Genomic DNA, 15327 nt, shown 5'->3' on the forward strand with positions numbered 1-15327 from the left:
GATTCTTGGCAGCCTTGGGATAATTACTGTAACACCAAGCTCCCATTTCTCAAGTCCTCGGTGGCGCCAAGCCTGTCATGCCAGCATCCCTGGGAAGGGCTGGCCAAGGTCCCTGGCATGGCCAGTGGCATCGGCCTGTTGTTCCAACTCCACGTGGCCACCACCATACCCAACCCTCCCTCCCTTGGGCCCATTCTCTCTGGCATAGGGCAGGAGAGTTACGGGACAGATCCAGGTTCAAATCCTACTCTACCACTTGCCCACTTACCCTCCTCCAGCCTCATCATCCTCATCTGTAAAATGGGGGTGAAGACAGTTCTTGGATCCTAAGGAGAGAGTCAGACATCTGCCCGTGGCCCTTGGCCTGCCTTCAGAGTCAGCTTTCCTAGCATTACTTCTCTGCCACTGCCTGCCTTCAAGCTGAGCCAAAGCTGTCCTCGAGACACTACCCTTCTTAAGGTCTCCCGAAACACTGAGGGAGAAAATGGCCCTTTATATCTGGCCAGGGGCACCTGCAGGGGCAAAGTTGTGCCTGGTCTCCCACCGAGGGGCCCCGTCCCTTCTCTGCAAAGGCCCTGACCCAGCACCCCCTCAGCAATGTATCTTTCTGCTTCAAATTTGCTGTCCCAGTTGTCACCTCTCCTCGGGCCTTAGCCCCCTGGCTGGCTGCTGCCTGCCCCTGCCCCTCTATCTGGGTTACAGTGAGCGGGGTCTCTAAACCCATCTGTGCGCTTTCCTTAGGGAGCCCTCCAGATCTGGGCTGGACTGAGGCGAGGCAAGGAGGCCCTTAGGGTGCAACCTTAAGGAGGCACCCACTCTCAGGCTCCTATAAATGCAGGGTCTGGCCCGCGCATGCATGCCTCATCCTGGCCCCAGCCCAGCCTCAGACTCCTCAGCAGCCCCCAGTGGGTCCCTTTCCCCTGGTGTTTTGAACCCTCTTCTGTGGCTTTTCTCAGCCACTTCTCAGCAGCTCCTGCTTAGGGGTCCCTGCTTTTCCTCCTCTGGACATCCTGGGCCCCCTCCTTCCTGTGTACCCCTCCCCTCTAGCCCCTAGACCTCACTATCACCTTGAATTAAGGTACGCCAAAGCAGCCCAACCCCTTACCTCTCCCCTGGCTAAGACTGCAACATCCCACTCATTCCTAGCACTCCCCTCCGGGGCCCTGTGAGTGCCGCGCCCACCCTGGTCAGCTCCTGCGCAGGCTCCCCAGTCCGGGTGGAGGCCCGGGTACTTGGATCCTCTTTCCTTCCCTGCTAGCCAAACCCTATCTTTGGGCTGCACCTCCTAAACTTTTCTCATCCAGCCCTGCTGCTCCTCACCTCTACCATCTTGTCCCCTTTTTCTGGGCCACTGGCCCTTGCCTCCTCCCTGCTGCCACTCCTGCCTGCTCATCCCCACCCCCAGGGATCTTCCTCCATTGCACATGGGGCTCTGCCCCGCCTCCACCCCAGACTCTTTGTGACTCCCCATTAGCCTCGGGAGAGTCCCAGCCTCTCCCCCAGGGCTCCAGCGTCCCTGGTCCTTTTCAGCTCCACACCTCTGGGCTCTCTCGCCTTTAGGCTTGCACACCTGCTTCCGCCTGGCTTCAAACTTTCTGGTCCCTTCTCTCTGCCTTGGAATACTGGCTGGAATTTAATTTTCTTCACGAGATGAGGTAGGCCCTCCCCCTTTTCTCTGCTCCCATGGCCCCTGCCATGCTCTCTCTATAACCCTCACCCGCTCAGTACCCTTGTCCCTCCCCACATACTCTGCTTGACTCACCACCGTCAGTTCCTCCAATGCCTAGAACAGTCCTTGATACAGCACAGGCACTCAGTGGGTATTTGTTGCATGAATAAATGAGTTTATTAATCTTTGCATGGATGGATTGTCATGTAGGTGGCTTTGGTGGCTGGGTGGGGGATGAGGGAAGATACTACAGAAGCTGTAGCCAGTGTCTGCCCAGGGCAGCAGGTGGCTGGAGGGAAAAGGCCATGTCATCTCCAGCAGGCTGGGTGCTGATTTTAATGGCCCGGCAGTGAGGTGCGTGCATGGCAGAGGCCTGCAAAAGAGGTAACGCTGAGAGGGCAGCCCTGCCCCCCTCTAATTATTGCTTGAGTCTTCCTGGCAATGCCAGCTGCCTGCCCCAGAGAGCTGGGTCTCGTCCATCACAGTGTGAGCTCAGGGTGGGGCTGCTGCCGCTGCCAGTGGGGCAAGAAGGGAGGAGAGTCCCAGGGGCCTTTGGGTCTTGGAGGGCAGAGGCAGCCTTCGGCTTGGACCATGCTCAGCTCCTGTCCTTCCTGTTCTTAGCTGAAGGGTGTCCCCTGACTTGAGGGTCCCATCAAGAATCCTCCAGGGTGGCCACTGAGCAAGCCAGCTGAAGGGGGTGGTCCACAGCACCCCCCAGGCAGGGAGTCTCGGATGGTTTGGTGTCTGCTGACGTGGAAGCCCTTGGGAAAATGGTGCTCTAGTGGCCGGCTGGGCAGGCGGGCGGCTCAGGCCCGGAAAGAGGCCTTGACCACACGACCCTTCAGTGGCTGTGGCGGCCGGAAGTTGTTCACCATGTGGATCCTCTCGTCGTCCTCTGAGGTGAAAAGCAGGCTCCGGAATTTCTCCATCTTGAGAAGGTGGAAGAGATACTCAGGGCAGAATGGGGGTGCTGTGGTCCTCTCTGATCCCAGACACATCTTCTGGCATACCTGGCCAATCAGCTGCACCTCTCCCGCCTCTTACCCCGAGGTCCTATTCCCCCTCCTCCCTACTTGTTCTCTCTTTGGGATCCTGACCTCAGTTATCGACCCACGAAGGGGCCTCTGAACCTGGCCCCTGCTCCACCTAGCTCCAGTTCCAAATCCATCTAGCTAAGACTTATCAACAGATGCAGGATTCCGATTCTAACACAGTAGGGATCATCCTAGGATCCAGGGATCTCGCCTCTTAGCCTGTGGTTATGTCCTAATGACTAACAATCAAGCGACCTCCCAACCAAGAATCTAAATGTTAAAAAAAAAAAAAAAAAAAGTGGGTGGGGGGGGCAGCGCCTGGCTGGCTCAGTCCATAGAGCATCCAACCCTTGATCTCAGGGTCATGAGTTCAAAGCCCACGTTGGGCATGGAGCCTACTTTAAAACAAAACAAAACAAAACAAAAAAGGAATCTAAATGTTTATTAGCAAAAGACGGGAGCCTTGATGGTGGGACCATAAGCTGTAGCTTTGCTGGTTGGGAGAGTCGCACTCCCTGGGAGGGACCCTGAGTGCCATATCCTCCCATCTCACCCGGGACTCTGGGAGAACTCACCTGCCTCTCGGAGATGCTGATAGGTTCCCGGAGCACGATCCAGGTGACGCTCTCACTCAGCGGGGGTGTCGTCAGGGAGCCCGGGTAGGTCCAGTAGTGCCGGCTGGCAGGCAGGAGGCACTCGGGGTTGAAGCAGCTGAACTGGGCTTTGGTTCCCTGGGGCAGGGCAGGCAAACCCAGGAATCAGCATAGACCTGCCACTAGGACCAAACCAGCATCCTCCCCACTCTTTGCTTTCGGCAGGATTTAGGCTTTTCCTTCGCCCACTGATGCAAATGTGGGCATAGGTCTGTGATACCAGATGCCGTCTCCCCCCGGGGCCTGGGCCCTGTCCACCTGTTTGCCAGTATGTAAACCCTGCGGCTCCTAGAGCCCTCTGGTCTCCACGTTCTGTCTCTGCCACGTCCTCCAACTGCCCTTAGCTGCCTGTAGGATGGCCACTGACTCAACAAGCATCTTACCAGTCCTATACCCAACCGGGTGATGTGCTGGGCACTCCGCGAGGCCACTGACGCTGGGGAAGAGGAGTCATTTGCAGGGCACTGTGGCTGCTCGCCCGTACCCTTCATCTCAGCAGGGGTTTGCTGTCAGATTGGAGCGGTGGTTGGGCTCCCCCTCTGCTCCAGCCTCTTCCTCCCTCCCGCCAGGCTGCTCTGGGTCAGGGCTATGGACCCCCAGTCTCACCTTAAACCGAACCATGTAGAGCGCATCTGTCAGACGGTGCATGCTGGGGTGCTCATCCCCTGTCTGTCAGGGAAAGGGCAGAGTGAGCCCAGCACCCACCATGTTTGGAACGAGGGGCAGCGCCAGGCTTCCTGTGCCCCTATTGGCCCAAGTGACCACCCCTTACCTCCAAGAAGACACCGACCACAGCCAGGCCATCAGGTGCTGAGGCTGCCTCCCCAAAGGTGCTGTACTTCTTGGCGTTCCAATGAACGAGGTGCAGCTACAGGGGCAAGGCCAGTGCTTAGCGCCTCCGAGGGGCCATGGGAGCTCAGAGCCAGGCTTCCCTTACTCCCACTGGACTCCTGGCCCCTCTGCAAGAGGGGTAAGGCTGTTAAACCTCCCAGGCCTCTGGGAGGGCCCCGCAGAGCCCCCAGTGGTCACAGATAACATCCACACTGCTCTGGGCCCAACCCTTTCCTGAGCCCCAGGTGACCTACAGAGGAATCTGGTTCAGGCCTTGCCGTCAGTGAGCTGTGAGATAGATAATGGCCCTCCCGAGTGACACATCTTGGAGGAGGCGGTGCCTGCCGCTGAGACCCAAGAGTAAGTAGGGGCTTATCAGATGGAACCCTGGTGAAAAGTACCCCAGGCAGAGAGAATAGCGTAGGCAAAAGCCTGGAGGTTTGAAAGAGCTGGGCGTGGACAGGAGATTCATCATATGCCGGCCCATTTGGGGAGAGGTCAGGAAAAGAGGAGGCCAGGCAAAGCCACTACGTGCAGGGCCTTGAATGCCAGGCTCAGTCCGTAAGGGGTTGTTAGCAAGCGTGTGGTGGGACTGGACTTGTCCTTCAGAAAACTCCTTCTGGATATACAGACCATATCCATGGGCAGAGTTCAGTTGGAAGACCCTGTGCTGGCGGCAGGTGGAAGGTGTCTCTCCCAAACCCCCTGGGTGCCCCTCCTCACCCTCTCCAGAGCCCCACACCAAGCACCCATCAAGTCCCTGACTCTCCTGTCCTTCCCCAAACAGTACAGGGATTCCGGTAGAGGGCCCTTACCTCACTGGGGAATGACTTGCCATCTACCGTGTGCTCTGAGCCCACACTGTGCTTCTTGCCCCAGTGGAAATGGAGCTGCTTGAGCCGATACGGCCCATCCAGGGGCCCCCCAGTCACAACTGCAGGAAGAAGTGGGGTGTGTAGTCACTGATGTGAGAGATCCCAGACCTCCCAGCAGGTGGTGGTGCCAGGCCCAGGCCAGTGTCCAGGGGCGGGAGAAAGTTTTCATTTGGAAAATTCGTTGGGCTAACTAGGCTTGGGTCCATCCTCACCCAGTCCCCTGGGCCCTGTAGGTGGCAGAGGTAGTGACAGAGTACACCGGTCCACTTGGCCATCCTCCCCATTCCCGCCCACTTTTGCGTGGAAGCTGGGACCTTGTCTCCCAGGCCCCCATTTCCGCTAACAAGAGGCCTCTCGTGTCTGGATCCCTGACCAGGGCTAGATTAGAAGGATTCTTGTGTTTAGTCCTTCTAGAAGCCTTATAGAAGTCATGAGGGACAGAACCTATTGTTATCTCTATCTTATAATGGAGGAAAATGAGGCACAGAAAGGGCAAGGCATTTGGCCAAGGTCACACAGCAAGGCACTGAGCTAGGATATAAGCCTGTATATCCTTCGTAAGTCCAGAGCCCAAGCCCCTACTCGCCGGATCACACTGTCTCCCTAGAGCCTTGAGCGTTCTCAGGACCTGGTGTTGTCCAGAGACCAGCTCCTGAGGGTCCACACTCTGATGGCCAGGCCCAGGCCATCTTCTGTGGCCTCTTGGGAGGTCCCTACTTGTGCTGGTTTTGTGACTTTCTCACCCTGATACCTGGTGAGCTGGGGCCATGCACAAGGCCTCCTGGGACTGATTGAATTTCCAGGTGAAAGGGATCTGGCAGTGGAGGGAGCCCCGGTGAGGCCTGAATGTGAACCCTTGGATCAGGTGACGGCCCTAGGCTCAGAGTTCCCCTCTGAGGCCCGTCCAGGATGGGTGACCAGGGCAGGGCCTTGCCCCTTGTGGGCCCTGTGAGGAGGAGGATGACCTAACAGTCCAAAGGCCCTTCCTTGCCACCTGGCCTTACCCAAGAAGCAGGATCTGTCCATAGCATTGCTAGAGGGTTGACAAAGGGAGTCTGGGAGGGTGGCCATGGCAGGGGCCCGATCAGGCTGTCCCATCCTGGGGACGCAGTAGCAGGAGGGCCTGCAGGCTGAGCTCCCTGATGTGACCTCTGGGGCACCACCCGTCTGAGCATGCCCCAACTGGGATGCTGCAGTGTGGTCTCTCAGGGAGTAAACTCCCTACCTAACCCCTTGAACTTGGCTCCTTTAGCCCTCTCCCTCTGTCCTGACTATAGAATATACTATCACTCACTCTGCACTCACCATGTATTCAGCACTCTGCTGGCACGAACCCGATAGCGTTCTTGAGAGGAACATGTTATCACCCCCGTTGGACAGATGTATGGCTGAGGCTCAGAAAAGCAGGTGTCCTGCCCAAAGTCACACAGCTGGCGAGTGGCAGAGCCCCATCTGTCTCAGTCCCAGGCTCAATCTCTTTCCACTGACTCCCTGCCCCCTCAAGCCTGGGCATTCTGGTAGGAGATGAAGCCCCAGTCAGGCCTCAAAGTAAGCCACTGGATCAGTGATCCAGAGGCATGCCCCCTTGGACTCCCTCCCCACTTCCCGACAACAATGGCCTTCACTAAGCTACTGAGGTGAAGCCTCAATGCCCTCTGAAGGCTGTTACAAGGTACAATCATATGAAAACTGTTCCTTTAAAAACTGTCATTTAGGGTCATCAAGAGCCCCATGTCCCTCCCCCAAGCTCTGGTGAGAGGCTTTATTAAAAATTCTGTATCAGGAAGGCTTGTCTCTCTTCTGAGGGTCTGCTGGATTTCTTCCCTTCTGCAATAAGAACTATAGCTGGTCCTGTTTCCCTTTTTTCCTAGCCTACCAGGGAACTCAGGGCTAAGCAACTAAGATCACTCTTCTCTGGCTTCCCTCCTCTTCTCTGCTTTTTGATTTTCTGCTTGAAACATTAAGCTCCCTTGTGTGCTTTCATTGTGTGTGTGTGGGGGGGGAGGGAGAGGTGGAGAGGGGCAGAGTACCAATTACTTCCTTACATAAGAAACTCTAGCAGCTTCCCTCCTTGCTCCACTCCACCCTTCATAGACCTGTTCATGAGAATAAAATCTCTTCACTGAGGAGCACTCCTGAGGCTTCTGCCTAGGAATTTATTATGAAAGAAGCCAGACTCTCAACCCAGGGTAAACAGATGTCGTAAGTTCCTGCTGGCCTCCTCTGGCCCAAGCTGGTTGGAATCTTGGGGTTGAGGATGGTCTGGAGACAAGACCTTTGGAGTTGGACCAAGCTGATTTGGGCTTCCCTGCTCATTGAGTCTCTGCTTGCCCATCTTAGAGGGGGGTTCTTGAGAGGAATAAAAGAGCGTCCTAAGACCTTAGCAAGGGACCTGGCACACAGAACACTCTAGCTCCCTTCTGTCTCTGGGCTTGGCCAGATCACACAGGGAGGAGGGCTTGGCCTTCGGCCACACAGCAGGTCAGTGACAGGGCCTGGAGTGAAAACAAACCTGCCCTAAAGCAGTAAATGGAAGATAAGGAAGGGAATTCACTTTTCTTGAGGATCTGCTGTATGCCAGCACTACAAACATCACTTCCGTTTTTCATTTTTCCTCTCTATGACCCCAGAGAGGAAAAGAGGGTCTTTTTGCTCCCATTGTTTGCATAAGGAGACTGAGGCTCAGCACAAGGCTTCAGAGCTGGTGAGAGGTAGAGCCTTCCTTCCCCACCACAACAACCTGCCCTTCCTAAGCCTGCCCCTACGCAGGGTGAGGACCTCAGTGGGAGGGGGGCCAGCCTCTGGAAAGGGCCACTTACCAGTTCGGTCATCGCTGTCATTGAAGTCCACCTGGACAGAGTGGCCATTGTTGGCGATGCTGAGGGATATGCAGGCCTCATAGGAAAGCTCCAGTGGCTTCAGGCTGGGCGAGTACACAGCCTGGCTGGACACAATATTGATTGGTGACTGGCGGTCTCCCTGGGCAATGGGATACAGCTTGTGCCACTGTGAGGGGCCTGCAGGTGGGGAGAGGGCAAGGGCTCGGGCTAGCTGGGATCTCTGGGCTGCAGGCTGAGGACGCCCGGGGGGGACCATCTCCTGATATCCCTTCAGATGTCAGCCCCTGCTTTGGAGCTGTCCAGTCCCAGCTCAGCCACTTCCCTGTCTGCCTCCATTTCCTTTCTGTAAAATGGCCTCACTAAAGCTCTCCTCCCAGAGGTGATAGGAGGCCCAGAGAGGTAATTCATGGAAGGGAGCACAATATAGCCACAAGCCCAGGGGCCGCTCTAGGCAGGGACTCCTCCGCAACTCCCAGTGCACGCTCACAGTGGACCCCAGGCCTCCGAAGTCCCTGACCTGACCGTACCAGGTATCTGACCTCTTCCCACACCTTGAGCACATTCGTGTTGATGTTTGTGATAACAATAACAAAAGCTAAAGTCAACCTAGCTTTGGCTCTGTGACATGCACTTGCTCCTCACAACCGTACTGTGAAGCAGAAAGCAGCATGATCCCCATTTCATAGATGAAAGAACTGAGGACCATTCATGCACACGCGTGTGCGCACACACACACACATACACGCACACACACACACACACACACACAAACTTGGGTACGGATATAAACATACAGCATGTGCATGGGCAGCCCAACTGCCCTCCCCTGGCATCTACCTACAGATCTATAGAGATTTTCATATGTGCACACATATGTGTACAGTGACCTGGGTTTGTCAGGCCCAGAGTGGCCAGGCCCAGCAACATACATGAGTACAAACACACACAGTCCTGCTGACTGCACCTGATACACGCATATGTACCATCACACACAAACACCCACTGTTGCAAACCCAGGTCTGCAATAAAAGACTATAGCAAAACACATGCTCGTGCAAGCACGCGCGCGCGCGCACACACACACACACACACACACACACACACCTGCGTGCACACCCACGAGCGCCCACCACCTGCCTCCCAGAGGCTCCATCTGCAGCCGAGAGGCTCGGCATCTCCCTGGGGAACATCCTGAGATACAACCTATTTTTAGAGCTTTTGCCGGCTGGTGCTTCTCCCCGTTTTTGGCTTCTTAAGTTTTCCTGAGAAAACAGCAGCAGGTGCCGACAGAGCTGTGTCCCCAGTGGATGACTCAGAATCGTGGCCCAGACCCACTGGGTTATTTTTGAAGTCCTGCGAGCATGCTGCATGCCCGCACCTCTATCTTCTGTCCTTCCCTCCCTTGTTGCCCCTAGACTGAATGACCCAGGTCTGGCTGGGTGAGGGGCAGTGGCCTGAGGGTGGCAAGCCCGTGGGGCAGGCCATGTAGGATACTGTATGCTCAGAGCTGGTGGGCAGAACTAACAGTCAGGGGACTCTGCTTCTGGAGGAAGCACCCAGAACCTAGTTCAGAGCAGGTGCTAGAGGGAAGATGATCTTCTATGGGTTCTCCCCACCTGCCCCTTCTCTTCCTCTCTCTCCAACTCTGCTGGTCTCTGTTGCCTTTTTCTGAATGTCTCTAGCTTTTCCATGCCCAGATCTGGGGGTCTCCCCTCCAAAGTATGCTCCTATGTCCCTATGTCCAAGAAGGAACCAGACACATCACTGCACCTCCCCAGCTCCCTCTGGCCCACTGCAACCTCCTAACCCCGAGACTAGCCCAGGACCTCCACCCTCCCTCAAAGAGTGATTCCCAGAAAAGGGGAGATGAGGAGTGTTCCTCTCACCAGCACTTCCCTGTCTCCCCACATCCACCTACCCTGACGGGGGTTTCCTTCTGGCAGCATGGATCTTGGGTCTTCATTTTTCACCGGATGGAGTCGGGGAGCCCTTACCCCACACCCCCACCCCAGCTTGGTAAAAAATAGCCCAAAATGTAATTGACCTGCCCCAGACCCACATTCAAGCCATCTGGCTCTCACCTCTGCCTCTTCTCCCTTCCTCTGCATCTTAAGGAAACTGAGGCAGGATCAGGGAGCTATTTTCCCAGACAGGAGGTTGATGTGGGCCATGCGCTCCCACGCTTCACACCAGGACGTGCTCAGACACCCTACTTGATGTAGACACCCAGACACACGCGTGCACCCCCAGATTCCCCCTTCCCTCACATACCTGCCGACACAAAAGCTCCGACACTTCCGCGGGGAAACTCTCTCGGGGACACCGCGCCCTTGTCCAGCAGAGCCCGGCTCCCGGGAGGTCCCCGCACACACGCCGTGCGCGCTCCCCGCATAGACACCCGCGCACAGCGCTCCGCCCCAACCGCCCCCAGCTGCCCAGGGCCACCTCCGCCCCCTGTGCCCGCCGCGGGTGAGTGAGTTTGGGGCCCAGGTCCGGGCGAGAACGGCAGTCAGGGGCTGCGCGGAGGAGGCGGCAGGACGCGCGCTCAGCCGCGGGGTGGCTCGCTGGCGGCGGGGCCGGCCGGGTCGCAGCGCGGACTTTGGGCCAGGAGCCGGGCAGCAAGGGCTCGGGCCCGGCAGGTGGCCGGGGTTATGGGCGCTGGACCAGAGCGGGGTCCCGGTCTGGCCGGAGGGTGGGGGGCTTGCGGGTCCAGGAAATCCGACTGGGCTTGAGGGTCGGGGGTTAGATCCGGAGGGTAGGGGCCGGCGGGGTCTGTACCTACCGTCGTTCTGGCCGTAGCCCCAGCCGTGGTGGCCGGTCATGCCGCTGCTGTCCCCGCAGCCGTGCACCTGCCTGTTCCGCTCAGTTCCGCTGACTCCCGGCTGCGGCTCCGGCCCGCTCGCTACCGCCGAGCAGCCTCTTAAAGCTGCGGCGCGCGGGAGGAGCAGTTCCCCGGGGACCCGCCCCCCCCAACCCCCAGCAGGGCTAAAGAGGCCAGCGGTGCCCCTCCCGCGCCGGCCCGCAGTCCAGTTGAACCCCAGAGTTGAGTCCAGGTGGGGGGGTCTGGGGACCTAAAGCTCTCTCCCTACTCCCCATCTCCCCTCCCCCGCCCTGGCTAGACGACTCTCCCTACTTTTCACGTGCACAGGCTCCGAACTGTACTGTGCTGAGGACTGCTCTGGTTTCTCCACATCCCATCCCATCCCGGGGCTTGTCCCTGAGCCGCAAATCCCATTACCGGGGACCTGGACTCTGGGTCCTGCGTCCTCTGGGATTGGAGAGTCCCCTCTAAACTGCAAAATGCATTGACCATCAGGTGTCCAGAACTGGAACCAGACACTATGGCAGGTGCTGGGCCAAGCTGTGGGTCCTTCCTGCCATCTAACTCTCTTAGCTACCCTAACATTGAGTGGTACTTCCAAGAGGCCTCTTTCACAGAGAGAGGGCTGAAGCCTAGAGAGGTAAATGATCTGCGCAGCCTGCAAGGGATTCCCACCCAGATGGTCTCACTCTAGACACTGTACTCTTGACCACTTCTCTTTGGTGCTTGAGGCAGGGGTCCCATGGTAATGGGGGTCTAGGAGCCTGGGGTAGGAGAGGGGACAGGACTGGCAATCCAGACCCCTGACCCCACAGGGGGAGTGGGGAGGAAGTAGCATCAACCAGCGGGCATGAGGACAGATGGTCAAGAGCTCCCTCACAGAACCAAGCCTGAGACCCTGCCTCCCACCCTCTTCTTCTCTTCACTGCTTCCTCCTTCCCTGCAGGACTCTTTCCCTGTCCCTCTACAGCCTGCTGTTTGTCCTTCCTCTCCTTGCCTCTTGATGACCTTTGGCACACCTGCTGGGAACTCAGGCCTTCCACCCTGTACTCGACCTCACTGCCTGCCTTGGCCCAACACTTTCCCACCTGCAAGCCTTGGTCTTTGTCGTTCCCTCTTTGCCCGGGCGTCCTCTATCTTCCATCCACTGGCTTCAGGCCGCCCAATCTGATTCATCTTAGGATGTGGCCTTGTGCCAAGGATAGGCCTTGTCTCTGACTAGGCCTCAGCAGGCAGTTTTGGGGAGACAAATAGATGGGTGGATGGAAGGACAGACAAATGATCCCAGCCAGGGACCTGTACCCAACAGGAGGTGAAGGGCCATTTGACCTTGACCAGAGGAGACTATTTCAGGCCCTGCTCTTGGCCGACCTTGTGAAGGAATCAGCCATTTTTCCTCCCTGACTCCCCTATATCTCTGTGGTTATCTCAGTTTCCCTCTTCTAGGCCCTGACCCTCAGTTCCCGCAAGTTAGAGTTGTGGAGATTAATCGACAACTGGTTGGCTGGGTCAAGGTCAGTCAGTGACTTCCCAGCCCTGCCTAGATGCCTTTCTCTGACCCAGGAGCTGGAAGCCACCCTCACTAGAAATACGACTGTCAGGTGGCAGCAGGAGACTCACGATAGAGATTCAGGGGATGGGGCCTCCAAAATCAGTGTGTGACAGAGAATGCAACGTCGTCAAGGCCCCAGGTCTAAGCCAGAACTGTCATCCTCAGACCAAGGAGACAAAAGCTTGCTCAGTCCCAGAGGAAGCAGCCACACTTCTCCTGGGGGAGTTATAACACTCTCAGTTCTGGGGAGGGGCTCCAAATGTAGCTACTTCATTCATTCACCTCTTCAGAGTGACCCAGGCCTACTCCATATTTATTTATAGTATTTAATTAAAAAGTTGGAATTATTCATATAGCTTTGCATCCAATTTCATCTGTACACCAACCCTAGGTGGATTTTTGCCCCTTTTTACAAATGAGGAAAGTAAGGCTTAGAGAAGTTGAGTTAGGGAAAATAGCAAGTGACAGAGCAAAGACAAAAATCCAGTGCTGCTGAGTCCCTTATTCAACATGTCTAAAAGCACGGAGAGGGGGAGGAAGTGGATTTTAAATTTGATTGTCATTTGCATATATGCAAGACTTTCTCTGGAAGGACTTAAGAGAGGCTTGGGAGAGTGTTTGTCTCCCGGAAGGAGACTGGGAGACAGGAAGGGTGGAGAAGGTGCAGAATGGGGGGGGGGGGGGTTGGGAAGGGACACTAAGGCTTACTCCTTTGTACCTTCTGGAAGAAACTATTACCTCTTTAACAACCAAATACAAGTTGATCTAATTCTTTCCTTCCTGTACCCAGCAATTTTCTCCAGGTTCTGGAGTGCTGGGGACTCAGGCAGGTGAGAGGAGCTGATGCACTCTGCCCATTTCTGCCCATTTCAGGTGAAGCCCCTGTTACCCCAGCAGCCCATTCCGGTCACCTTGGGAAAGATGATACCCCCATTCAGGTGCCTCCTGTCTCAATTATGTGCTGTCTTTAAAAATGAATTGATTTCACTGCCCAGAAATTTACTCTTTGGTCTTACTGGCCTTAGTGGCTCCTGGATTTCATTGTTGTTTATAAGGGAGGGGGAGCATGGGCAGGGGGTAGGTGGTATGAGGGCTATGATAAATGGGGGGGGAGAAGGGGGAGGAGGGCAGAAGCAGCTTACACAGCCATATCTCATTCATCAAGTGACCTTGACCAGCTCTCACTCCCTCTCTCAAAGGTACAATGCCTTTGCTCTACAAGGTAATGAGGAGATTGTCCCTCCCTGCCCACCTCATGGGGATCCTGTGAGTATTGGTTGAGACAACAGATGTCAAATGCTGTTCCAACAAGTAGAGTCCTATGTACTGTATATGACTCTGTCACTGTAAGTTATGCACAGGATCCACAGGCCAAGCCCAGAAGCCCTGTGGCCTGGAGACTCTAAAAGCAAAGTTATAGCTTTTTGTATTTTTTAAAAAAACATTTCCATTCCATGTATGTATGTATATGTGTACAAACAGTGGGATGGAATGAGCCCTGATATGGCTCCCAGCATACCTGGCTGTGGGACCTGGGGCAATTTACCTCTCTGAACCTGACTTCTCATCTATAAAATGGGAATGAGAGTCTAGGAGGCTAATAGGATGGTCAGATAACATGATATCTGTGAGACTCCTGGTGTCAAGGATGATGCCCTATGGTAAGCATTTCCCTGCACGATCAGCCTTGGAGAACTTCACACTCCGTAACTGCACAATGCTCTAATGTATAGATTATTTACAGTTTTCACTATGGTAAATGGCACTACAGCGAACATTCTTATTTATACATCGGTGCATGTGTGTCTGATAATTTCCTTGCGACAAATTGCTGAATGTGGAATTACCAAATCCGATGGTACACATATTGCCAGTAAGGCATTTGAAAATGAGAAGGTATGGTGGAAGTACTTTTCAAAATTTATTCTTTCGTTCAATACGCATTTATTGAAGACTTACTAATGCCATATTCTGGGCCAGGCATGGGTGATACAACTGTGAACATGATAGAGCCACACCTGCCTCAGGGGAGGGGTAAGCAAGAAAGACAAGAAATTGGCCAAAGAGCACCAGGATGAGAAGGGCAAGGATAGGCAAGGACAGGGAAGGGAGAGATAGTGGTGGAGGCCAGGGAGGGTGTCCTGGGGTGTGACTCATTCTTTCTGGCTGGTTTCCCACATATTGTAAGCTCTTCCAGGGCAGAGCTAGCCCCAGACTGCCTGGGAGCCCAAGGATCCAGTCTCCCCGAGCCAGGACCAACCAGGATGGGTAAAATAATAGATCTGAGCTGGGGTCTGGCCACATCTGTCGGGGTGTTTGTTTCTAATCCTCGTACCACCTTTTAATAGCTGTGAGGCTTTGGAATTGTACTCATTTTTAACGTAAGGCTCTCCAAACCTCTGCTCTCTTGTCTATGAAATGGGGTGAGCAACAGTATCTGTTGCATTGGGTGAGCACAAAATGAGGTGATGCATGGCAAGGGCCTGCCTGAAGATGGTAAGTGCTCAGTAAGTGGGGGTAATACTGTGGTTATAGGGCTCAGTTTTCCCACTTGTTTTGTTCAGTGGGGGGTTGGTCTAGGTCAGTGGTTTTTTGTTTGTTTGTTTGTTTGTTTTTAGATTTTTTATTTGACAGAGAGAGAGAAAGCTCACAAGCAGGAGGAATGGCAGAAGGGGAGGGAGAGGGAGAAGCAAGTTCTCTACTGAGAGCCCCGATGTGGGGCTTGATCCCAGGACCCTGGGGATCATGACCTGAGCCCAAGGCAGATGCTTAACTGACTGAGCCAGGACCCCTAGGTCAGTAGTTATTAAACTTGAGTGTGCATCAGAATCACCTGGAGGGCTTGTTAAAACGATTCCCTGGGCCTCACCCCCAGAGCTTCTGATTCAGCCCATCTGGGATGGGGCCTCAGAATTTGCATTTCTAACAAGTTCCAAGGTGATGATGATGATGCTGCTGGTCCAGGACCACACTTTGAAAACCAATGGCTTCACTGAATGAGGCCATGGTTTCCTAGTTTGATTCCTAGTCTTATTCTCTGACCTTCACAATA

The 15327-nt window shown here is 55.0% G+C and overlaps 1 protein-coding gene across 1 annotated transcript; it reads right to left on the reverse strand.

Moving 5' to 3' along the window:
- Nucleotides 1–1834: 1834 nt before the first annotated feature.
- On the reverse strand, nucleotides 1835–10932 carry CA7 (carbonic anhydrase 7). The gene is made up of 7 exons (XM_027619311.1): nucleotides 10685–10932; nucleotides 7882–8079; nucleotides 5003–5121; nucleotides 4129–4224; nucleotides 3963–4025; nucleotides 3279–3434; nucleotides 1835–2598 (listed from the first exon to the last, which is right to left on the reverse strand). The coding sequence occupies exons 1-7, from the start codon at nucleotides 10722–10724 to the stop codon at nucleotides 2476–2478; spliced, it is 795 nt and encodes a 264-aa protein (XP_027475112.1). The 5' UTR covers nucleotides 10725–10932; the 3' UTR covers nucleotides 1835–2475.
- Between the last annotated feature and the right edge of the window lie 4395 nt (nucleotides 10933–15327).

The sequence above is a fragment of the Zalophus californianus genome, chromosome 17 (genome assembly GCF_009762305.2).
Source record: "Zalophus californianus isolate mZalCal1 chromosome 17, mZalCal1.pri.v2, whole genome shotgun sequence".
Taxonomy (NCBI): domain Eukaryota; kingdom Metazoa; phylum Chordata; class Mammalia; order Carnivora; family Otariidae; genus Zalophus; species Zalophus californianus.

Bases quoted from the DNA above. Each gene is read 5' to 3' on its own strand.
- CA7 (XM_027619311.1), bottom strand. From the start codon at position 10,724: ATGACCGGCCACCACGGCTGGGGCTACGGCCAGAACGACG. The intron at 4,225-5,002 runs GTAAGGGCCCTC...TTGCCCCTGTAG, and splicing joins GCAAGTCATTCCCCAGTGAG to CTGCACCTCGTTCATTGGAA. The intron at 3,435-3,962 runs GTGAGACTGGGG...GCCCTGCCCCAG, and splicing joins TCTACATGGTTCGGTTTAAG to GGAACCAAAGCCCAGTTCAG.